The sequence below is a fragment of the Dama dama genome, chromosome 11 (assembly GCF_033118175.1).
Source record: "Dama dama isolate Ldn47 chromosome 11, ASM3311817v1, whole genome shotgun sequence".
Classification (NCBI taxonomy): Eukaryota; Metazoa; Chordata; class Mammalia; order Artiodactyla; family Cervidae; genus Dama; species Dama dama.
Genome location: NC_083691.1, coordinates 71,755,723 through 71,782,340, shown reverse-complemented (window position 1 = coordinate 71,782,340; position 26,618 = coordinate 71,755,723). Strand labels below are relative to the sequence as shown.

Below are 26,618 nucleotides of genomic sequence, written 5' to 3'. Positions count from 1 at the left end.
GGTCATGTGGAATGTGGGGTACATTCTGTTTTGCACAAAGAGAATCAGAACCAATGAGAGGAAGCTATAAGAACCTAGAAGTAAGGAATCACAACTAAGTAAATTTAATCACAAATTTACTTAACCAGAATTATATTCCTTTTTATGGAAAAAAAAAACACACTTATGAAATGAGCAATTTCATGTTGTTTTCAGCTCATTCCAGGAGTTTGCGGTCTCACGCACAATAAGATGAAAAAGATGCAAACAAAGGTGTATTTAGTGGCTGCATCTTAAAGTGTGTCAGGGTAGTGGTGCTTAATTTAATGAATATTAAAATCCAGAAAACATAAGGTCGGTAGTTTTCCTCTGCTTGTCTAAGGATGGGTTTTCCTTTCGAATGCAGTCTTCTTTATGGTGCCACTTTGTCCCCAAAGGGTGTTGCAATTACTTTTAAAAAAAATCAATAAAACCACCATTGTATTAAGAAATATTTTATTAACAAAACAGTAAATTCCACTTGCTTAGCATTTCCAATAATGGATAAGTTGGCCTTGCAACAGAAAAACAAAACAAAACAAAACCCTTAGATACCCAATCACACGAAGCACTAGAAGGGTAGGGTCATGTGGCCTTTCTTTGATGTCTTAGGGATTGACCACCTCACACATTATTGTAGTGTTTGTTTTTTTGTTTTTTTTTTTTTAAAAAAAGGCAACACATAACATGGATTAAAAAAGAAGCATACTCAATCAGAAAAGTTACAGTCTAGAGATGTAATCAAATTTATGCCAGGTAGTGTGAAATCCTCTATTAACTGCCAACTACACATGGAACCCTGATACATTTGGTATGAAGATACTTGGGATTTCATTCATGCCTTTTCTCTCCCTAGCTTCTGTTCTTCTCTTTCCTTTGTCCATTCACAAAGAAAGAAGAAAACAAGAAAAAAAAAATTGCTAGATTTCGTGTAGGCCATTACACGGGAAATATTTTTACCAACAATATTGCATGAAATTTTAAAATTTATGCTGGAAAGAAACACTGAAATCAATTCCAAACAACATGCTTCAGAGATATACTGCTTAAAAATACCATTATTTCAGTTATTTTCGATCACAATTTAGAATCTTTCCAGATGGAAACTAGTTCAAGTTCAGTAGATCAAATGGAAAAGCAACTGTTTCTTTCAAACCTCAAGATGTAAATGAGTGGTTTTATATTTACCTTCTGTTTCACTGGCTTTCCCTGAGTAAGACTGGATGAGAGGAAAACAGCAACTACAAAGAAATTTATGAATTCTTTAACCTGGCAAATTAAAAAAGAAGAAAATCTGAAACACAAGTAATCAATACTAAATTTTAGTTTCATACCTCTACTTTCTGGGTCATGAAAAGCCTTTAGGACTTTTCATATATGACAATTACTTGGCAACCATAGATGGTGGTGATTTTCTATGAATTATACATATATCTAAGGTGCTGTATGTCTGTAATCCAGGCCACTTCTTGGCTTTTTTCATCAACTGAAGTATCACAAAAGATGTTTTGCATTTTTGCCTTTTCTGATTAAAGCAAATTGTAAAATTATTCTTCTCTTCTATAAAATCTAATATTCTTTTAGGAGATGTTAAAGTAATGCAACCAATTTTTACTGAGACATCACCTGCCAATCTAATATTGCATTTCCTTTGCATTGCCTTCTCAGACTAATAATTTATTGCTATGAACATCATTGAAACAATATGCAAAACAAGCGTATAATCTATATGTTTCCACTACTTAATGTGTGTTAAACTAAAGCTATATTTAATGATATATATGTAAAACCAGAAAAGTTAAATTATAGTCAATAATCAACAGATAGTGATTTTCTTAAATGGATAGTAATATAGAATCAAAAATTACTGAAAATACTTTTTTAGTTGAGAAAGTGTTTACTTTCCAAAAATGTTTATCATGCACATCAGGTTCAGAGACTATATATATAATTTTATTGGAAACAAAGTTTTCAATTGTAGCAGCCAGGGTTAAGGTATAGATCAATCAATTTTGCTTCTGTAACCTGCCCACTTAATGGTTCATATTCATGCAGCAATATACCAGTGATAGTTTACTTGATAAGAAAAGGTTCCATTTCTTTAGGGACTAAAATCTTCTGGAAGTTTCCTGGGAGCATATCTCAGTGAAGCAAATCACCCCATTTGTCATCAGTATCTTGGCACAACTATCTTCCTTCCTGCTTTTCAACTTGTCAGTAAATATTTTCTATTATATGTATGTTTGGGTCTTCCATCCTCTCTGATGGATTCCTCTGGATTTGTGTGTGTGTGTGTGTGTGTGTGTGTGTGTGTGCACGCGCGCGCGCACATATCTGTGATCATGAATGGGAATGTATGTGGGAAATTGAGTATTTGGGGGAGTAAAGAAGATTATAAGATACATATGTATATAGTTTGCCTTCTAATCCACACCTTTCATACAAATACTAAAACTTAATTGCAACAGAATGAAGGCTGTACATGTAAAGGAAAAAAAAGTAGCTGTCTTTTTATATACATTCATACATATCTTCCTTAGAATAAACACTACATTGTAATTTAAAAAAAAATTTAAGTAATTGTGGCAATTTATAACGGTGGCAAAAAAAAAAAACACCCTGAAATAATTGCTGATCTGATGTCATAAAACTCCCTATAGTTAGCAACACTTATAACATTGAATTTACCAAAAAGGGCTGAAGAGCAGAGATATAGTTTGCATTTTCTATACAACAGGCTATAAAACATCACTTATCACAGTCCAGAAAGCACACAGAGATGGATTTTATATAAACATATGTAATAACATATTAAGCGTGCATGAAAATTTCCCAATGATTGCATCTATACCTTCTTGTTTATTTGTTGTTGTTGTTTCTGTTTTGAAATTTTAGTGTGAAAATGTGCCTTATCTTTCACATTGTTGAAAATAAGGCCTCCATACTTTCTTTTCCCTCACCACCAGAAAGGGGCTTTTTGAATGTGTTCCTACACAAGTCTTCAAAAAAGTCAGCACTTCTTTTCAAGTGCAAGTTTGTTTCAGCCACTGTTCCAGTTGTGCCAGGCGGTGAACTCGGAAAAGGTTTGCAGGTGGAGCCACTCAACATGACAGTCTTCTCTGGCCATCAGACTAACTGATTTCTCAGGAAAGCGCTAGCACTTCGGCTAAATCTGGGATCATAGGTAGCTTCTTTTTCTGTGTTGTGATTTGTGTTGTTTTTGTGTTGTACCTCCCGATGTTGTAATACTCCTTTGCTTTATGAATGCATGTGGTCATCACTGTCTTTTAGAAATGTTCCAGCAACATAAAGACAGGCAGAGTAAATTAAAACACTGTGGATGTTAAGGAATTTATTGGCCCCTGTTTTTTTTTTTTTTTTCTTTTTTGGAGAAACAAGAGCATGAGATACTTGTTTTTATTTTTTAAAAACAGTCTTTCCTTCCTGATTGCATTCCCTGTCTTCTTTTGTATGTGCTTCATAAAAAGGAAAGTAAATAAGTTTATATTATGTCTCGGATAAAATGAAGACTATTTCTATACAAGGGTCCTTTTTCAGATCTTGGGCTCAGACGTAATACTCTTTATCCTTGTTCTTCTTGTTTTTGTTGGAGCTTTTAGCACTGCTGGGTTGCTTCTCCTTTACCACAGCCCCATTGGACTGCGCTGAGTTACTGATGTAGTTTCGACTCTCGTCCACGTGGTACGAGCCTTCATCCCGGTTTCTGTACTTGTACATGGCGTAGAGCAGAATGAGGATGCACAGTGCGGCAGCGGCTACGATCCCCACGACCATGCCCGTGGTGCTGCTGGACTCCCGGATCACTTCCGCTGAGCCCGGATACGGCTCTCTCCCGCCTGCCCGTGTCGGGTTGGCTGTAGGAAAGAGGGTGAGAAAAAACACCGAGTGATTATGGAGCTTCCTGAAGGTCAGAGGGTCACATTTACCATCTATTTTCATGCCTAATGGATAGTGCCTGTGCCTACTGCTCTTGAAAAAGGATACTGAAGCTGGTAAGTGTAGTGATGCCTACACCTGGGGGTCACTAAAAACTAGGGACTATGAATCATACCATTGAGAGAGCGATCTGTTACCATCTTTTCTTTTTCACAGATCACTTTTGTTTACAGGGTGTTGTAAGTGTAGCTCCAAATTAGCTCCATGTAGTTCTAAAGGGCCAAATTGATGGGTTAGATGAAAAGCAATAAATTCAACATGGAAAATAAAAGTATAGCATCATAAGGACTCTACAATATTAGAGAATAATCATTTTAAGAATCAAATTGATGTTGATATGGACCGCTTATGGCTAACTCTTGACTGAAACAGGATAGCTAACTTTAGGATTACTTCAGAAATCACATTTCCTCCTATTGCAATGAATACAGTATTGAACAATAAGATGAAACAGGCATTTTGAAGAGTCAAACTGCCTGCTTTTCAAAGTGTTACTTTAGTCACAATTTTTAGAAATTAATTTTATCTAGTATACTCTACATACTATACTCCAACTATGGAGAATAGTTGCTTTACAATGTTAGTTTCTACTGCACAGCAAAGTGAATCAGTTTTATATACACATATATCTCCTCTTTCTTGGATTTCCTTCCCATTGAGGTCACCACAGAGCACTGAGTGGAGCTCCCTGTGTTATACCGTAGGTTCTTATATCATATATGCTTTATCAATAGTACGTATATGTCAATCCCAATCTTCTGAGTCATCCCACTTCCTCCTATCCCCCTTGGTATCCATACATTTGTTCTCTATGTCTCGGTCTCTATTTCTGCTTTGCAAATATCATCATTTATGCCATTTTATTATATTCCTCATATACACATTAATATACAATACTTGTTTTTCTCTGACTTACTTCACTCTGTATGACAGTTGCTAGGTTCATCCATGTCTCTACAAATGATTCAGCTTTGTTCCTTTTTATGACTGAGTAATATTCCACTGTATACACGTACCACATCTTCTTTATCCACTCTCGTGCGGATGCATATTTAGGTTCTTCCATGTCCTGGCTATTGTAAATACTGCTGCTGTGAACACTGGGGCACACATGTCTTTTTGAATTATGGTTTTCTCTGGGGGAAGTAGTGGGATTGCTGGATCATATAGTAGTTCTATTTTTACTTTCTAAAAGAAACTCCATACTGTTCTCCATAGTGGCTGTATCAATTTAGATTCTCACTAACAATGCAAGAGGATTCTCTTTTCTCCACACCCTCTCCAGAATGTATTGTTTGTAGTTTTTTTGATGATGGCCATTCTGACAGATGTGAAGTGATACCTCATTGCAGTTTTGATTTGCATTTCTCTAATAGTGATGTTGAGTATCTTTTCATGTGTTTGTTGGCCATCTGTATGTCTTCTTTGGAGAAATGTCTGTTTAGGTCTTCTGCCCAAATTTTTAATGGGTTGTTTATTTTTTTGAGATTGAGCTGTATGAGATGTTCGTAAAACTCTGGAAGACTTCATGAATTTGTGTCATCCCTGGTGTCCTACTAATCTCTGTATCGTTCCAATTTTAGTATATGTGCTGCAGAAGTGAGCATTACTCACAATTGTACAAACTAAAACAGAACTGATCTCCTTTACTTTTGAAGGTTTATCTGTTTACATAAATATATATGTATATTATTCATTTACTGGCAGTGGTTGAGTGATCACCAAGACCAAGTTTGAGAGGAGAAAGTAAGAAAATATTTTTACATACTTTAAAGACTATCTAGAATGATTTTGACTCAAAATTCAGTACCTAGCAGATGATTATAGATAAAGGGCTGACTGCCTCACTTTTATTCAATTGATAAAACTCTCATTATGTCTTTCCAAAGTATAAAGTTCTTCCTTGGGTACATGAAGTGGATTGCGGGGGCACTCATTTTTCTCCAAGGCTTAGTCAGTCACAGATAGGGAGAAAAAGTCCTGGGGTTTAGCTTGTAGATTTGGAGGAGAGAGGAACGGTTCTCTTCTTTTACCTTATAAACTTACTATTTAAAACAACTTAGAAGAAAAGCAACTATAGAGAGGTAGTATTCTATCCCATCTCTGATCCCAGGTCATGTTTCTCTAAGGATTTATGTTTTCTCTCTTTCTCTGAATCTCCATCTTTTCCCTTGTCTTACAGAAAAAAGATAACTTTTCAGATGTAATGAATTAAAAATTCTATAATTTTCTATAATTTTCAAAATGATATTCTTTGTAAATTATGCAGAATGAATTTACATAATCTCAAGATTGAATGTATGTATGTGTGTATATGTGGAAGGTTTTATGTGTATATATACACACACCAGAAATTGAACATTTCACAAAGACTAAAATGGTACTTTTATTACACTATTATTAGTGATTTTTAAAATACTTCTACAAAAGTCCCTATTAGCTATCGGGGACCATTTATCTATCACTTAGCACCATACTGCTTTGTAATTCCATTTTCAAACATCACCAAGATTTCATCTGCCAAATGTGGGTTTCTTGCCGTCACTTTCCTTTCCTTCCCCAAATAAGCCTTACAGATATAGTCACTGACAAAGGAACAGCTTTCAAAGAAGCAATATGCTCTGGAGCTACAAAATGTAGCAGGTGAAACCTTTGTATGCTGAATATATCCCCTGCTTGTTTTACAAAAGCGCATGTAATGTTGCCAAATTAAAACACCTTGGAGTTGCTTCTGTGGCCAAGGCAGAAGGCGATGAAGACTATAATCCACAGCATTTGATTACAGGAAATTAATTTCCTCTCAAGAACAGAACCTATCGCGGGAACTCTGTCACTACCTGACAAACCAAAGGCAGCACTTTTTCTTTCAAATACCGTCATCTTTGCCAAAGTCTGCCAATTAGCTCAGCTGCTAACTTTCACTAAATGACAACTTTCTACTTGCTCATTTTGTGGAGCATTCTCTCATCATGGTGTCTCAAAAGCTGGAAAAGGGTTTTATTTAAACATTACCTAAGTCATTTGCCCCACCTGATGGAATGCTTTCCTTTTAAACACATTTTCATAATTACCTCACTTTGTCTGTCAGAAGTAAATGGGGAGAAGAGAGATAAAATCCTAATCATATAGTTCATGATAGTCAGACTTGAGAGTTTTAATGGAATGCAGGGTTTACATTTTCTTTTCTTTTTCAAAAAAGATATTTAATTTATTTATTCAGCTGTGCTGGGTCTTAGTTGCAGCAGGCCGGATCTTTAGTTACTGCATGCAGGATTTTTTTTTAAGTTGGGGCCACAGAGAACTCTTAGTTGTGGCACATGGGATCTAGTTCCTTGACCAGGGATCGAACCAGTGCCCCCTGCATTGGGAGTATGCAGTCTTACCCATTGGACCAAGAGGGAAGTCTCTACATTTTACATTTTCTAAACTAAGAATATATATGTACTTTTTTTTTTTTTTTCCCATTTAGGAGTAGGTCTTGTAAATGGATTATCTTATCAAAGAATTTTAATCTGATTTTTATCTGCTCACAAATTTCTGATACATTTTCACAACTGTTAAAGGAGCACACCAAAACCAAATTGATGGTAAAACTAGAATGAGATGACAAAGACCAAATCAAAAGCCTCAAATGCTTCTGCTTTGCCATACAGCTATTTGAGAAATGCCTCCGCATTAAGGAAAACACTTGTCTCTTTTGGGACTCCGGCCAAAATGTTGCTTCTCATGCAGTCCTGAAACAGCTCTGTAACCCATACATAAACAAGAATTCTAAATATCATGAAAATAGCCTACCAATTCCCCACCCCAAACCCAATGAAGAAACATTTTACCCCCCTTTTTTCCTGATTCACATTGAAAATTAATAACCACCACAGGTATTATGATAGGTCTATTTGGAATATGCAGTTGCTTCCATATCTAATTGATTATTTAACAATGTTTTCTGCTTATGCTTCCAATCTGAAAGCGAAGTGATAATTTTCTTAATTTTTATGCTAAGATCACTTAAGTATTTTTTTTTTTATTAGTTGGAGGCTAATTACTTCACAACATGTCAGTGGGTTTTGTCATACATTGATATGAATCAGCCATAGATTTACACGTATTCCCCATCCCGATCCCCCCTCCCACCTCCCTCTCCACCCGATTCCTCTGGGTCTTTCCAGTGCACCAGGCCCGAGCACTTGTCTCATGCATCCCACCTGGGCTGGTGATCTGTTTCACCATATACGCTTAAGAGTTAATGGGACATCTCTCTCAGAGAACAAAAAAGCCTAGAGAAATTTAAATATTTTTATGCATTATAAATGTGGTTTCCCTTACTGATGGTCATTAATGGTTTATTTTGATGATCACTGAAGTATCTCTGAGGAATTTCCTCTGAATTTAAATGTAGAGAATAGAATAAATGGCTAAGAAGGCTAGTGTTAGTTGCTCAGTCATGTTTGACTCTTTGTAGGTCACTAGGCTCCTCTATCTATGGAATTCTCCAGACAAGAATACTGGAATTGGTTGCCATTCCCTTCTCTGGGGGATCTTCCCGACCCAGGGATTGAACTCAGGTGTCCCACATTGCAGGCAGATTCTTTACTGTCTGAGCTACCAGGGAAGCCTAAAAAGGCTAAACACCTTCTTATATAAATTGGTTAAAAATTTTTTTATTAAAAAATAGTCATTTCTTCACCATTCATAACAGTATGAAGAAAGAAATCTAATCAGAGACCTCCCTAAGCAATTGTATTTAATGACTTTGGGATTTTGCATTCTCTTTATACTTCCTAGTAAACTGAATTGAGACATTATAAATAACTTTTTAAAATCTACAATGTGTTTTTTTCTCATTAGTGCTAAAAACCAAATAAATAAACTAAATTTTACTTTTACTTGGTCTCCCTTATTTGTTGCAGCAAGTGATGAGAACACTTAAAAAAACATGTAAAAGAGAATATGAGACAGGTGCTAAAAGAATGGAATGGGTATAGATTAGCAACAAGTCCCCAAACAGTCAAAAGTTGACTGGTTTGTAGGTAAAGCTAAGCTAACATGACCAACTCATTATATGGGGCTCAGAGGAACAAGGAGCCCAGATCAATGGAAAACTTCAGGAGGACTGATGATGGGCAGTGAATAAGCCAAGGTATATATATATTATTTGGTATAACTGGAAATGAACAAGTATTCAACTCCACTGGTGGCACACAGTTTGATCTGAGGATAGCTTGCTAGCAAAAAAAAGAAGTAGAGAAGATGAAATATTCTGTGTTTATTCCCATATATCCCATTTTAATGATTCATAAAATAAAAGGCATCACGAATTACATATAGTTTATATGAACACTATAGTGATAGATTATTTTACTTAAAATCTTCCCATGTAATTGTATCTTAAGTTTTGCTGAAGGACGACAATCATCACCTATCCCCCAGGAAACAGAATGGGAGTGCTAGGTCTACTACATGTGGGGAAAGTGCACATGTCCTCCTTAACGGCAAGATGAAGACTTTTCATTTTTGCTGGTATTTTTGCCTAAGTGACTCAAAAGTACTGGTTGTAGTGGCAAGGACACAAGGCTGTCACAAGGGTTATAACCTCTTTCATATAAGCCACTTCTCAGCCAAATGGCTATGGGACTATTTCTGGGACTTGTGTAAAGATACCACTCGCTTCCCTGGTAGCTCAGATCGTAAAGCATCTGCCTACAATGCGGGAGACCCGGGTTTGATTCCTGGGTTGGGAAGATCCCCTGGCGAAGGAAATGGCAACCCACTCCAGTATTCTTGTCTGGAAAACCTTACCTGTGTAAAGATAGTGCTATCTTAAGGACAGATAAAAACTGATTTTTAATTCCCTTTCTCTCTCAAATATTCAGGAAGATCTGATGGTCTCTAATTTCCCACATGGTCTGTTTTGACCCAGAGTATCAAAAATCCTAAAAGCTAGTACTACGATTTCTCTCATTTTTCACTATCAAATCATTACCGTGGTTACTTAGAAAGACACTGTCTTTCAGGTGCTAGGACAGTTATTAACATATTTCCACATGATACCCCAAACCAATTTTAGGTTACATCAGATAATAATTCACTGTGAAAATGCATAGTAAGTGCAAAAGTCATATTCCAGGGCCTTGTGACATAAGAAGAATAATTGCATTTTTTGCTCTGCACAAAAAAATTAAAGTGAAATATTTAAAAATTTAACTTAGCCTTAACTTGCTGCATAGTTTTTTAAAACTACCACCATAGAAAAAGAAATGGTCCTTTTTATTTTAACACAGATCTTGGCACTGTATCTGTGAAAGAGTATTATTTTCCCAAATAGGAACTAATCTAGATCTAGTTAAGAAACACCATGGAACAAACAGGTTTAAGAGACACAATAGGCTGTAAAACAGAGAGGACCCTATGGTAAATCTCATTTTTCACTAGCTCCTTTGGTTGTCTGTCACCTACTCCATGCTCCTGCCTGCCTTCTCTCTTGCTGACTTCCTCCCCTTCCCTAGCTCTTCTCTGCATCCCTCTCTCAGCTCTTGATATCTTTCTAGATGACCGCCAGAGAGCACAGTGATCCCCTCACTGGGTAAATGAAGAAGGCCAGGCCAGCGAGGTCAGAACTCTGCCTTTTGAAGCTGGTGCCTCACTCAGACGGGTGTTCAATGAGGAACAAAACTTATTGCCAAGTTCCTGATTTTACACCACACTTTAAAACTGTCCCAACTGTAAAAAAAAAACTCTCAATGTACTTCTTTCATTAAAATACAGTTTTGGTGCTTTAAATAGGCCTGCTTTACTTTAACTTCCTAAATTTGTTTACAGAATGAAATTCAAAGTTTTATCAAATGAAATAATGTTTTCTTACAATTAAAAAGAACTTTGATTATGAAGATGTTAAGATGAGGAGCATGTTAGGCCATTCAGCTTTGCACCTGAGCCTGTCCTTACCAGTTTGCCAGTTTGTGTCTGGTCTGGTCATAACCTTAGTCTACACACAGGGGGAGAATAAAACCCTCATATTGTCTCTGAAAGATGATTCACAGCTGAAGTTCTAAAATAACTCTTCATTTTGAAAGGTAAATTTTCAAACATTAATGAGTTTTTCCAAGTAGGTTTCACTGTGCAGTGGAAAGAATCTGAAATCCATCTGAGGTTGGAACAGAGCAATTAAATTAATTTTGTTATTAAAAAACAAAACTGCTCTTGATTTATGTTTTTACATAATGTTTTACAAGAGAAACAATGCTTAAAGTCCTAATTCCTGTTACAGAAAATGAGGTGGGTAGTGGAAACTTGTATTTAACCAAGGCAATAACCATGTCATCAGACACTCTTTTTATCACTCAAATTGTCAGTTTTATGAAAATATTTTGTATACTTGATGAGTGTTCTTTCACTGTAATCTTATTGTATCCATGCTGTTTCCAAAGTTAGCTTTTCAGGGTGAGATCGTGGTTCCCAGGCCATTTGTATTGTTGGCTTTATTTCTTCAATATTCAGTTCACTTCAGTTCAGTCGCTCAGTCATGTCTGACTCTTTGCAACCCCATGGACTGCAGCATGCCAGGCCTCCCTGTCCATCACCAACTCCCGAAGTTTACTCAAATTCATGTCCATTGAGTCGGTGATGCCATCCAGCCATCTCATCCTCTGTCATCCCCTTCTCCTGCCTGTAATCTTTCCTAGCATCAGGGTGTTTTCAAATAAGTCAGCTCTTCGCATCAGGTGGCCAAAATATTGGAGTTTCAGCTTCAACATTAATCCTTTCAATGAACATTCAGGACTGATTTCCTTTAGGATGGACTGGTTGGATCTCCCTGTGGTCCAAGGGACTCTCAAGAGTCTTCTCCAACACCACAGTTCAAAAGCATCCATTCTTCAAAGCTCAGCTTTCTTTATAGTCCAATTCTCACATTCATACATGACTACTGGAAAACCATAGCCTTGACTAGATGGACCTTTGTTGACAAAATAATGTCTCTGCTTTTTAATATGCTATCTACGTTGGTCATAACTTTCCTTCAAAGGACTAAGTGTCTTTTAATTTAATGGCTGCAGTCACCATCTGCAGTGATTTTGGAGCCCAAAAAAATAAAGTCAGCGACTGTTTCCACTGTTTCCCCATCTATTTGCCAGGAAGTGATGGGACAGGATGCCATGATCTTTATTTTCTGAATGTTGAGCTTTAAGCCAACTTTTTTGACTCCCCTCTTTCACTTTCAGCAAGAGGCTCTTTAGTTCTTCTTCACTTTCTGCCATAAGGGTGGTGTCATCTGCATATCTGAGGTTATTGATATTTCTCCCAGCAATCTTGATTCCAGCTTCTGCTTCTTCCAGCCCAGCGTTTCTCATGATGTGCTCTGCATTAAATAAGCAGGGTGACAATATACAGTCTTGACATACTCCTTTACCTATTTGGAACCAGTCTGTTCCATGTCCAGTTCTAACTATTGCTTTCTGACCTGCACACAGATTTCTCAAGAGGCAGGTCAGGTGGTCTGGTATTCCCACCTCTTTCAGAATTTTCCACAGTTTATTGTGATCCACACAGTCAAAGGCTTTGGCATAGTCAATAAAGCAGAAACAGATGTTTTTCTGGAACTCTCTTGCATTTTTGATGATCCAGCAGATATTGGCAATTTGATCTCTGGTTCCTCTGCCTTTTCTAAAACCAGATTGAACATCTGGAAGTTCACGGTTCACATATTCCTGAAGCCTGACTTGGAGAATTTTGAGCATTACCTTACTAGTGTGTGAGATGAGTGTAACTGTGCGGTAGTTTGAGCATTCTTTGGGATTGCCTTTCTTAGGGATTGGATTGAAAACTGAAGTCCTGTGGCCACTGATGAGTTTTCCAAATTTGCTGGCATATTGAGTGCAGCACCTTCACAGTATCATCTTTTAGGATTTGAAATAGCTCAACTGGAATTCTGTCACTTCCACTAGCTTTGTTCCTAGTGATGCTTCCTAAGGCCCACTTGATTTCACATTCCAGGATGTCTGGCTTTAGGTGCGTGATCACCCCATCATGATTATCTGGGTGGTGAAGAGCTTTTTTGTACAGTTCTTCTGTGTATTCTTGCCACATCTTCTTAATATCTTCTGCTTCTGTCAGGTCCATACCATTTCTATCCTTTATTGAGCCCATCTTTGCATGAAATATTCCCTTGGTATCTCTAAGTTTCTTGAAGAGATCTCTAGTCTTTCCCTATCGTTTTCCTCTATTTCTTTGCACTGATCACCGAGGAAGGCTTTCTTATCTCTTCTTGCTATTCTTTGGAACTCTGCATTCAAATAGGTATATCTTTCCTCTTTTTTGCTTTTGGCTTCTCTTCTTTTCACAGCTATTTGTAAGGACTCCTCAGACAACCATTTTGCCTTTTTTCATTTCTTTTTCTTGGGATGGTCTTGCTACCTGTCTCCTGTCCAATGTCACGAATCTCCTTCCATAGTTCATCAGGCTCTCTGTCTATCAGATCTAGTCCCTTAAATCTATTTCTCACTTCCACTGTATAATCGTTAGGGATTTGATTTAGGTCATACCTGAATGGGCTATTGGTTTTCCCTATTTTCTTCTATTTCAGTCTGAATTTTGCAATAAGGACTTCATGATCTGAGCCACAATCAGCTCTGTGTCTTGTTTTTACTGACTGTATAGAGCTTATAGACTATATATTTCTTTAATATAGACTGTTAGTATATACATACATCATCAACTGTGACCCTGTCATATGAAGGGTGAAGCAAGAGTTTCACTAGATACTGATAATGAAAATTCAGCTTTTAAGCTTCAAGGAAAAAAGAATTGTAAGAGATCATCAATATTAAGAAATAATAAAGAAAATACACCAATGATTAAAAAAAATGGAACTTGAGCTATATATTTCAGATCTGGAGGAGTAGATAAAGGATCATAAAACTCCATTATGCTCAACATATATCACTCTGGTACCCTAAATTATGAGACCTTCTGCCTTAAATAATCCTTTTTAAACACTAATGGAAAGATGCATTTACTGAACTGTTTCTCACGTAAGAGTCTTTGACTAGTCTTTCTTACCAGAAATCAATCAATTTTAAATTTCTGTCTCCACCCCACTGAAGAAAAAGAGTTGCCTAAAATGATCTCATTAGACAATAGTTCTGCACTGCATCTTAATAGATGTGAAAGTTATTATAATTCTAGGCTAGCCTTGAAAATTGTTTCAGATTTATAAGGAAAGATTTGACTTTTCCAGTACCTAGTTTCATTAATACTGTGAAAAGAAAATTGGAATTGCAGGTTCCTGTGGTGTTTGTGAATTGAGATTAGCGGTTCTTTCCCCATAACCAAAAAGAGAAAAATATTACATTTTTTCATTCTTGTATTTCAATACAACACATGCCAAAAAAAAAAACAGTGATCATGTAAAGACTCACACAAATTCATGTCTAAGTGCCACAGCTGCAGAAAGCAGGTAGGCGGCGATTTATACGATATGCACTAATTTCACCTCATCCTGTGGTTTCTTGAGAGGTGGTGCTGGATATTTCAAATCCCTCCCAGTTTCATCTTCCCTGCCATCAGCTCCATCCATGCCCTGCACATTTTGATGTCTACTATTGCAGGTCAGACTGCTTGAGGGAGGTCATGTCTAGTATATCTCAATCCCTACTCAATCAACTAGAGATTCAGAAAGAACTTGGAAATCAATAAAACTTTACCACCTGCCTGGCTGCTGGGACTAAAAGTTTTCTCAACTACTTTCAAAACCACCAAAGCAAAGCATGTGTTTGAAGGGAAATCCACTGTTGTGGGATTGAGATGATGACTGTCTTCACTAGACATCTAGGCACTGCATGAGAAGCAATGTGAGCCACAGAAAATTGTGTTTTGTGCCTGGAGAACAGGGAGCACCTCCTAGGACTGCTGTTACCTCTAACAGCACCACACAGAATAGAAAAAGCAATGGACAATCACATCATATGTGACGTTGGTGACCCTGACAATAAACAGAGGAGCACACATTCTCCCTCATCTCTGGGGGAAGCCAGGGGACCATGGCTGTGTGTCCACAGCTTGATCATCTACAAGCTTCATAGACTTTTTACATGGTCTTTGTACCCATAAATTCTTACTAGAATCCTTGAAATTGTCATGGTATTTACTAAAGTACCACTGTTCTAAAAGCTCTTCATGGTCTGCCTACAGCTACGTGTTCAAATTTGTCTTCCATTTCTCTCAAAGAAAGTAACAGCTATAATTTTATTGCTGTCTCCCAATCCCCATATACCAATAAAAGTTTTATCTTCATACCTGGCTCTTATGACCTTTCTTTTCTAGCTTGGCTGAACATTACTTATTTCTCAGACTTAGCTTAAATGCTTCATCGTTTACGGTGTTCTCTCTATGAATATTCACTCCTGCTGTCAACCAGTTATATGAAGAGCTATTGCTATGTTCCAGGGACTATACTGAGTCCCAAGGGAAGAGGACTTAACCAAACACACTTGATGCCTTCCCTCATGAACCCTGAAATATAATGAGGGAAAGATTTACACAACAAAAAAAGCACACAATTAGGCTGAAAGCAATAACTGAAATGAGTGATGAAGGAAAATGACAAGAACCACGCAGGAGCGGAGCAGAGGTTTCTGATTTAGACTGGGGAGTCAAGTAGACTTTCTGAGGCTGTAATATTTATGCATATATGGAATGACTTTGAGAAAGAAAGGAGTTTGCTTTTCAGGAACTAAACTAATGCCAGACTGGAGGTGGCATATTAACTTTTAGGGGAAAGTGAGAAGTAATTTGAAGGTAGACATGAAACTTTCATAGATCATAGTCCTTGGAATGAAGCCATGCATCAAAAGATCATCGCACTTGACTGCATAAACAATAATAATTTTATGTGGAAAAAGGTGTCACTAATGAAGTGACAGAAAAGACTGGCTCCAAATAGGAAAAGGAGTACGTCAAGGCTGTATATTGTCACCCTGCTTATTTAACTTATATGAAGAGTACATCATGAGAAACGCTGGGCTGGAAGAAGCACAAGCTGGAAGCAAGATTTGTGGGAGAAATATCAATAACCTCAGATATGCAGATGACACCACTCTTATGGCAGAAAGTGAAGATAAACTAAAAAGCCTCTTGATGAAAGTGAAAGAGGAGAGTGAAAAAGTTGGCTTAAAGCTCAACATTCAGAAAACCAAGATCATGGCATCTGGTCCCATCACTTCATGGGAACTAGATGGGGAGACAGTGGAAACAGTGTCAGACTTTATTTTCTTGGGCTCCAAAATCACTGCAGATGGTGACTGCAGCCATGAAATTAAAAGACACTTACTCCTTGGAAGGAAAGTTATGACCAATCTAGACAGCATATTAAAAAGCAGAGACATTACTTTGCCAACAAAGGTCTGTCTGGTCAAGGCTATGATTTTTCAAGTGGTCATGTATGGATGTGAGAGTTGGACTGTGAGGAAAGCTGAGCACCAAAAAATTGATGCTTTTGAACCTTGGTTTTGGAGAAGACTCTTGAGAGTCCTTTGGACTGCAAGGAGACCCAACCAGTCCATCCTAAAGGAGATCAGCTCTGGGTGTTCATTGGAAGGACTGTTGCTGAAGCTGAAACTCCAATACTTTGGCCACCTGATGCAAAGAGTTGACTCATTGGAAAAGACCCTGATGCTGGGAGGGATTGGGGGCAGGAGGAGAAGGGGACGACAGAGGATGAGATGTCTGGATGGCATCACCGACTTGGTGGGCACGAGTTTGAGTAAACTCCGAGAGTTGGTGGTGGACAGGGAGGCCTTGCGTGCTGCGATTCATGGGGTCACAGAGTCGGACATGACTGAATGACTGAACTGAACTGAACTGAATGAAGTGAAAATGGAGATCAGAAAGGAGAAATATCTGTAGTACATATGACAGACCAAGAGTTAACACCTCTAAAATATAAAAACATGCATCAAGTGCTATGAACAAAGGCAAAAACCCCCTGGAAGAATGGACAAAAACAGAGACATGCAAGTGGAGAACAGAAGATCCAAATGGTTGATAAATGGGTAGGACAGGATGCCCAATTTCACTAGAAGGTAAGTCAAAATAAAATAAGGAGGTATTTTTTCCCCAACAAACTTGGAAGAATAAAGTGAATTTAGGTGATAATTTGGTTAGAACATTTGCTTGGGAAATAGATAACTGTGCTGGTGAGAATATGAATTTCTCAATTTTTAGAAAGTAATCTAACATCTATTACAATTTAAAAAAGATTAAATTGCAGCTGGCTGATGGGTGGATGTGAGTTCATTATACAGTTCTTTCTAATTTAGTTTATGTTTGAAATTTACAACAGTAATGTTAAAAAATACACAAATATTTTCATCAAGCAGCCTCAGTTTTGAGAATATAGTCTAAAGAATTAAATACACCAGCATGCATATAAACACAGGATGTTTGCTGATGATGATGTGAGAAAAAAAAGAGGAAAGGACAATTTAAAAGCTCATTAACAGAGCTATGATTGAGTAAATTATTCCAATAATTTATTGGACACCCATATTATGGCATACCTATCCCCTAGATTTTTAACAGAGTTAAAAATAGGAATTGGAGAAAATTCTGTTGAACTGAAAGATGTCCATAATACATTAGGAAAGGAGAAAATCAAATTTAATTCATAGAGTATGCTTCTAATTTTCATGTGACAAGAGAGAAAAACAACTCTCTATTTATATATGTTCATAGGAATATGGTGAAGGTGTATGAAAGATTCATGCCAAGCTGTTATCATTGGTTAATGTATGGAGGTGGGAGAAAAGGGAAAAATAAAGCTAAACAGAAAAAAATAATTAAAAATTCCAAGAAATATGTATTAAGTAACAATTTATTAGGCACTACATAAGACATTAATACCAAGGTACACAAAACAGCCTTGGGTTCCACCTTCTTAGAACTTTCAGGATATTCAAAATTAAACAGAAAATGTAAGAAAACAAACCACAAATTTAATTTAAAAAAATAACACGAGAAGGCACAAATACTGTGTACTAAGAAAGATAATAAAGAGGGTTGGGTCAGGACATCAGCTATCCCAGTAGCAGGTAGCTGTCCCAATAGAAGTTATTTGGGATGAGCATTAACGGAGCAGGACCCAGGCCTCCCAGTGTGAACCCTGGAAAGCCATCAAGTATTTCTCAAGAAGGAAGACATGACATAGAATAGCTTGAAGTTGGAAAAAAAAACATAAATCAAGAAGACACATGGGAGAATTTGCGGAAAATCCAACTTTATCCTCATCTCTCAACCATATACTACACCATCCACTTTAGTACGGATCCTTTATTACTGTGAAATCTTAAACTTCTATTGCTTTGTTAATTCTCTTCCATACTAGACTGCTAATCTTTTGATAGTTTCCTGTGACTCTGTTTCTCTTTCCCACCACTTTCCTCCCCTCCAAACACTGAATGAAGACTGAACACAGAAGCTGCAAAATGTGTTTTCTGACTGAATAGAGGAAGAGATTTTTCTAAGTTTATAAATTTTCAGGAGTGGACTGGGATGGATGTAATCATTAAGAAAATGTGAGATCTTTGATTTCAAAGCTTTGAGTAAAGGTAGTAAACAAGCAGGTAAACATTGATGATGATATTGCATACTTCTTTATAAAATGCTTTTGTCTCAATACTTTCCTAACACCCATCTCCTATAATATCTTCAGTAAAAGAAGTAATGATAGTGTGTATTTAATTAAACCAGAAAACACTTCTCTGCTTAAGTGAATGGGGATCATTGTGCATCGATGCAAGTATCAGCTGTGTTTACTTTTCGTAAGGCTTAGATGATAAAGAATTTGCCTGCAATGTGGAAGACCTGGGTTTGACCCCTGGGTCAGGAAGATCCCCTCGAGAAGGGACTAGCAACCTTCTCCAATATTTTTGCCTGAAGAATCCGATGGACAGAGGAGCCTGGTGGGCTGAAGTCAATGGGGTCACAAAGAGTGGGACACGATTGAATGACTAACATTTTCACTTTCTTTCAAGCCTCCATATATAAGTTACTTAAATTCCAGTGACTAAGCGCCAACTTATTTAAAGTCAACTAGGTTAGTAGTCTTCAGTTTGATTTGTTTGGGTGCCTAATATTTATATTAACCTTATCTGATATCCACAGCACTACAAATAGTTGAGAGCTAATTTGGAGCTCTTTTCTCAAACTCAGCAAAGCAGCTTCATAAGTTTCTAGGGTACTTTTTTACTCCTGTGGCTATCAGAGTGAGATGGTTGAAAAGGGCCTCATCAGTCAGGCCAGGTCAAACTTTCCATAACTGTCAAGTAGAAGAAAAGCCATTTGGCAATAATTGAGAAAGTTGGTTTCAAAGCAAGGGGGCCTGGTGATTCTATATCATATGTTCTATATTGTGTTTTTCATCAAAATATACCACATTTCAGTAAATGCAAGAGGAGTTATATTTTGAAATAGTGATGGTACTCTCCATTATTGATTTCAAGTCAGCTAAACTCTTTGATAGCAAAATAGTTTGTTTCCCTGGAAGTTCACTGACTAAAACACCTAGAAATATATGCACTGAGAAATCACCTTTCTTAAGACGTATTTAGTTTTTTTTTTTTTTTTAACATATGGAAAGTTGAACAGTCACTTTACAGAAAACCAGGGTATTCATTCCAAGGAATCCTTAAGTCTGGAACCAGGAATCTTGGAGGAACCTGGCTTCTAGTAAGATGAAAATGGCACTATGATTACAGCTGCAGTAATGAGGAGTGTGTGTATGAGTGTGTATATGCACATATGTACGTGAATCTTACAGCATTCCTTCCAATTCTCTGACAGAAGTTGCTACAGTCACCTTTATTTTCTCATAATTTATAGGTAAAGTCAGGCTTCTGAAAACTCCATAGAAGATTTCATAATACCTTGGGATTAACTTACTCAAATATATTAAATTATTAAAAACCCTTATGTTAATTTCCTCTCAAATGATGCATGGCTTTACCTTTAGTAGATAAGAGTTTCATGTGACTTAACAGTCAACTGATGCTCAATACGGGCTACTCTGCCTTCTGACTCACTGCAAGGTTGAAATTTTTTTTATTGTTCTATTTAGTTAGTAGCTATTACCTCTATTGAATTATTATATGGTAGGCTCCGGGATTTGCACTTTATCTAATTTATTCCTCACAGTGACTCTGTAGTTGTTATTACAACTTTACAGGAAAGGAAACTGAGTCTCAGAGGTCATGCTATGTGTGCTTCACAAGTGACACAGACAAAATTCAAACTCCAGTGTGTCTCTGGCTGTTACAGTTTTATGCATTCAATGTGTTGGCACTTATGACTGCATTTATCAGTATCCCCAATTTTTCCCTTTCCTGAAGAACTGAATCCTTTTAAGCCTCTCATCTAAGCAGTGTCCAGTTCTACCCCTTCCAGTCACATTCCACCCACCTCCTGCCATCTATCTGTCCTTTGCAGTAGAAGGAGTTTGCACTCCCACAGAATCTTAGGAAAGCATAGTAAGGTGGAGAAATAATAATTTTTTATTTTTTTTTTAGATCTAGTCCAGGCACTGCCCCCAATTTACTGAATGATTCTTTGAACTTCATTAGCCTCTGCTCATATTTTTTTCATCAGAGATATAACAGTGATACATTATCTCCCAGGGTCACTCTGAGGATCCTACCAGGTAGATAAATGTGCGAATGCTCTGAGGAAGATAAAATGTAAAATGTAATGCCATGTAAAATGTAAAATGTAATGCCATGTAAAAACAATGCTGGTCTGATTATCTGCCCTGTGTCTTCTATACAAAGGAGACTGAATCAGCAGCCTTCCCAACAATAAGAGTTTTGTGATACATCCAGCATACCATGGTCAGTCAGTCATGGCAGTGTCCAGTTCCACCAGGAATGTTATCTCTGAGGAGGTCTCTCTATTCATTCTTTCATGAATGGAGGCCCCGTGAATTCAGGTGGCAAAATGACCATTTATTCCAAGGGACCTGTTGTTTCAGGCCATTAATTGTTAAGTTGCATGTGGAGCTTGTTTCTGTTTATCTGTGAAACATTCTATCTTTATGGATCAGCACTCTCCAACTCCCACAGTCAGAGTGAATTAAATTTCTCTCACTTTCAAAATTTTATTACAAGATTTTATGTTTCTAGGTATCAGGAAATCAATCACCTGAGACCACTCTTTGGTCATATCTGACAGAGAAGCTTATTATCATGGAAATAAGATCTGTTTCGATTAGGTTTTAGGGTTTCTTTCTAACATGATTAGATCATTTCTTCTTGTTTTCTTTCCTTCCCTGCTCTGGAATTCTATGTTGTACTCTGGATGAAATCCACAGTAGAATTCCTAGAGCAGAGTTGTATGCTGGGTTCTCAGAGCCCTGTCTCTTGCCAGGCTTTCTGGACAGCTTTTATGTAATTGCAGGTCATTCTGGGTGATGGGGCAGTGTGCAGTTTTCCTGATTTAAAACTGGGTCTCCTCACTTTGGGTGATCATCTTTATATTCCTGTCATGAAACGATTGCTGTCTCAATTTTCTTTTGTTGGGAAAAGTCATATTCTTTTTGGTTAAAGTGCAATAACTAAGGTGAAAGATTAGACAGCTTCCCTACTGAGCCCATTAGAAGGAGGCATGTCATGCCTAGAATTGGGGAATATGGAAGACAAGCCATCCATCATGGGAGGAAGGGTATGGTGGCTCTGCCAAGTTAAGTCACTTTAGCCCAGAACATTTCTGAAGGTCTTAGGAGGCAGAGCTAGTCGATTATAATAGCATGGGGGAAGGTTAATCATTTCTTCTCTCAGAAACTCTGTGGGCAGAGACCTGCATTAAATTCTGCCCCCACCCAAATAAAAATAACAGATGATATGTGTCCTCTTGCCATTTTAGCAACCTACATACATCTAACTGAAGCACTACTCTTGTCTTATTAGTTTCATAATGGCTACTGAGAAAAGTCTGACGCTGCTAGAATCCAGAAAGTGTTTATAAAGCTTTCTAGATGCTAAAGTGTTAATTACTAAGATTTTTCACCCTTGCCTGTAGCTATAGGTAGGTCTATTTCCATTTATAATATGGCTGACTCCTCAGTTAATTTGTTGGTACTACTAATAAAAGCTAATTAATATTATCAAATGTCTAGGTGGCAACTCAATGTTAAGTGCTTTACATGGATTGTCTCTTTTACCAGCACAACAATATCATGAGTAATTAACATTATTCATGTCATTTTGCAGAAGTAAAAAGTCAAGTACACAGAGGTTCAATGTTTGGCTTCTGATTACACAGCAAGTAGGTGAAGTGGGATGTGAATTCAGTCTGATTTCCAAAGTCTGGTCAGTGAAATGTAAGATTTTAGTAGTAGATGTGGTAATATTACTATATTATGTAACATATATGTACACATCTATGTACCACATATTACTACTTCTCTACTAATTTTTTAAAATTAATCGACAGCTTCTGGCTGTACTGTCATCTTTAATACATCCCCTTTTAAACCTGGGCATTGAATAAGTATTCTTGTCTTTCTTATTTTATTCCTAATGCCGGGCTTCTTAAAATACTGAGGATGAGTGAGGAGCTACTAATGACAAAAGTGATCTAACCAACAAGTCAACTGACATGAGATGAGACCTGAAGACTTAAAGCCTGCTGTAGTATTTGCTGCTCCTTGGAGCACGTGAACCAACAAAGAAAGCATATGGGCTCTTCATGTGAGCAGCATGCCCTGTAGAGAAGTATTCAGACTATGTTACCTTCCCTCTGTTACCATCTGAGTAAAGGTAACTAATAAAATACCAAGAAAACTCCATAAGAAAACAATTTCATTATCAAAGCTGGTATTGGACACAAATGACAAGAAAATGTGGTTTCATTCTTCCTGCATTTCATGTTTCCATTAGAAGTAGACTTAGCCTATTAAGTCTGGCTCGGGCAGTAAAGAATCTGCTTGTGATGCATGAGATCCGGGTTCACTGGGAAGGTCCCCTGGAGAAGGGAATGGCTACCCACTCCAGTATTCTTGCCTGGAGAATTCCATGGACAGAAGACCTTGGGCAGGGGGGTGGGGGGGCGTGTGGCTCAAAGAGCTGGACAAGACTGAGCAACTAACACTTTCACTACTCTATATTTTCCTAAACCTATGCCACATTTCTCTCTTTACAGTATCGGGGAACCATTTTAAAGCACAGCAGTCCATCTTATTGTCTCCTTCTAAAGCTCAACAGGACAAGTCACACTTTAGAAAGGCTTGTGGTTTTTTGAGCCTTTCTAATAAGGACTTTAAAAATGTTATTAATGTTTAAAGGCTGGATATATATATATATATATTTATATGCAGACTGCCTAGGAATTTATTTTATATACATGAGTAGATTTTTCTGTTATAGCAGGACAGTTCTGTATTAGCAATCATGTACTTTTTGCAGACTTTCAAGTAAATGCTTAATCTAACTCAATAAACTCACTTATTTGCTAAGTAATTACTCTAAGCAGACAATCACAATTAGTTTACATGTGTGGACAGAACTCATTCTAATAGCAAAAGGAACTGTGCCCATTTTCCATCCAGATCCAATCTGTCTGCCTTGTGAAGAGCCTCCCTCAAGGTAGGATAATGCATCTCCTGGCACAAAAACAGTGCCAGTAAAACAGGTCTTCCACTCACCCCTGGGTTTATCGTAATCATGTGTTAGTCTTGGTACACCAGGTTCTCTGCTAAACACTGTGTGTGCATCTTTCAACCTATCACCCCATTTTCTCCATTTTACATAAAAGGAAATTGAGTCTCAAAGATACTAAGTACTTCCCAAGACCAGGAAGAGCCGCAACTCAGACTAGTTCTGCAACTCAAACTAGTTCAAATTGTGACTCCAAAGTTACAGTCACAACTAACACTCCCTTCCTGTTGCATATCACAATTCTTACAAAACACCCTTGAGTTTTCCCAATGTGGGACAACAATCCACTCTATTATATCATTAAACAAAAATTCTCAAACCAGAAAGGTCAAAATAATTAATATTCAATAAAAGTGGCTATATTCTAGAAACAAACAAACAAAAGCCACCTTTTGCTTGTTATTTTGTTTTCTAGTGATCTCCTGGCAGGAACTAATTGTGGTAAATGAAACGGGTTGACTTAAAGGTGGAATCGCCTTCTCTAAACAAGAGCTGAACCTTCCCCACAGCTTGGCCAAACTTCAGACAGCTCTCGTCCTGTCTCTAGGGCCCTGGCCTCCTTTTTCTTAGAGCATTTACTTCAGAAAACTTGTAATTCCACATTCTTTCTCTGTTCCTTTGATATGTAAAGATTTTTAAAACTTCGTTTCAGTGTTAGCACCCAGGATTATTTTTCTCCAGGGTCCAGGCGCCCTCACTTGGAAACCTCGCTTTCGCGGAAGGACAGCGCTCCTTCCGACTTCTGAGGGGAACGTCGGGGCCTACCTTGAGGCAGCGCGCTGGCCCCAGCTCACGAAGTGGCCTCAGCCTTGAAGACACTAAAGGAGGGGCTTAGTGCTCCTTCCGCAAAGCCAATCAGCCAGCACAGAAGGTCCATGGACTATGAGCCCTGCGCTCCAGCCCTTAAAAACGCTCGTTCCCGCCCCCCCGCCCCCCACACTGAATTGAGCTCAGATGGAATTGTGGCCTCCTTCTCTAACACTGTCTGGAATAGATCTCCCTTGCCTGTTTAACTCCGTCCGAGATAATTCTGTCTTGTCATGACTGCTCCCAGAAAAATAGTGGGAACAGTGCAGATGATGTCTAATGACTTTCTTCTATTTTAACTACACAGCAATTCATTTTTATTCCAGTTTCCTGGAGGATTAAATTTATATGGAAAAAAGCAGTTCTTCCACCAGGGGGTGGGGGGTCGCGCACTGAAAGCCACCTAGCCCATCAGGGCCCCAGCTCCAGCGGTCCCGTCCTGTACCCGTGGATTAGCTGGGTCCTCACCACCGACTCTGGTGTGACTCTTCAAGAGAGCTGCTCTAGATGTTTCCAAAAATGGAGCACTCATCACTGCTGTCTTGCTGGCTACAGCTCAAAATCCCCCATTTTAACAGCAATGTGTTGGCTATTAAGGGCTAATTAAATTCGCTTTGAATAATTACATAATAAATACCCCAAATCTAAATGTACCACAAAATCATCTTCTAATCAACCTCTAAAACTATGATCTAATAAGTAATACATTCCTTTAAATGATTGTGATTACTTAGTTAATAAAAAGATGCACCTTGTGCAATATACATATCTTTATTCCTAATATGGTTAATGGGATCAGTTCAATAGAAATCCTCTGATCTTTTCTTAAAATAGCACACTGGAAAACCACACGAAATTGCCTAGTAATTGCAGCAAATTTAGCCTAATGAATAGTAATACATGTAAAGGACCTTTTGCCATCAAATTTAAAATTTATGCCAGCCATGGAAATTATTTAAATGAATCTTTTAAAAATTAATCTTATATTTGTGAGGTGCCTGAATTCTAAAAGAACAATTTTCTGCATTCCAAGAAATTAAAGTGCCACTTTTCCTAAACTAGAGAGTGTCTTATTTCTCTTGTATTACAAAAAAGTAACTTAATCTCTCTGAATCTCCTTAGCTATGAAAATACTTCAGTTTGGCCAAATCATAAAATAGAATATTGCTCATGAAGAACTAAGGACAATGATGAGCACAGAGCAAATCTTTGCTAAATTGTTAGTTGCTATTGTTATCTATTATTACTCATTTATCCTGAAGTCTGATCAACCGATAGGCAACCAACAATATTTTTTTAAATATTTATTTATTTGGTTGTACTGGGTCTTAGTTTCAGCACTCAGGCTCTTTCACTGTGGCATGTGGGATCTAGTTCCCCAACCAGGGATTGAACTTGGGTCCCCTGTCCTGGGAAAGTGGAGACTTAGCCATTAGACCAGGAGGGAAGTCCACAAACAGTATTTTTTTGAGGGGCTGTACTCTCATCCCCATTGGTTCAACTAATGTTTAAGAGATTGCCTCCCAAATGACAATCTTTTTCTTCTCCTATTACTACACTGATTTTTTATTATTCAATAGAGCTTTTCTTTCTCTCCTTCGACAAAGGTTTAACTACTTTGAGAGTGGCCCCATATCCTATGAGCTACCCACTGCCCACATTCATACACAAAAAGAATAAACATATTATTTGAAGTATTCTATATCTAAGGGGAAATTTTCCTCCCTAAATAGGGCTCCCAGGAAACAAACCTGATAATGTTCTCTTTGGAACAAATGACAAACCAGTTTTCATCAGGAAGTTCCCATATCAAAGAAGATCATTATCTTCATTTAGGTATCAGATATCAACATAAAAATCACCTTTTCCAATTTCTTCAAGAGTTTTGAGAAAAAAGAATCTATTTAGAAGAAGACCTCAAAATTAGGATGTACTGACATGATTAAGGGTCACTGTGGAACTTCAGTGGTTTATGGTGTTGTTATTTGTCAATTTATTAATAAATCAAAGTAATCTGTTTATTTCATAAAAACTGTGTTTCAGTGAAAAAAGAAGTCTTGGAAAACATGTATATTTATATAATACATATATTAATAACAGCAAACATTCATATTGAACATATCATGAGCAAGGCATTGT

At 37.5% G+C, this 26,618-nt stretch overlaps 1 protein-coding gene and 1 pseudogene across 2 annotated transcripts in view; both read right to left on the bottom strand.

Moving 5' to 3' along the window:
- Window positions 1-457: 457 nt before the first annotated feature.
- NRXN1 (neurexin 1) overlaps window positions 458-26,618 on the bottom strand; it is a 1,175,743-nt gene continuing 1,149,582 nt past the window's right edge. For both annotated transcript variants that reach the window (XM_061155451.1, XM_061155450.1), the window contains one exon: window positions 458-3,893. In XM_061155451.1, the coding sequence (XP_061011434.1) occupies window positions 3,586-3,893 (308 nt within the window). In that variant the 3' untranslated portion in view covers window positions 458-3,585. The remainder of the gene's footprint in view (window positions 3,894-26,618) is intronic.
- Window positions 5,486-5,582, bottom strand: LOC133065691 (U6 spliceosomal RNA; annotated as a pseudogene).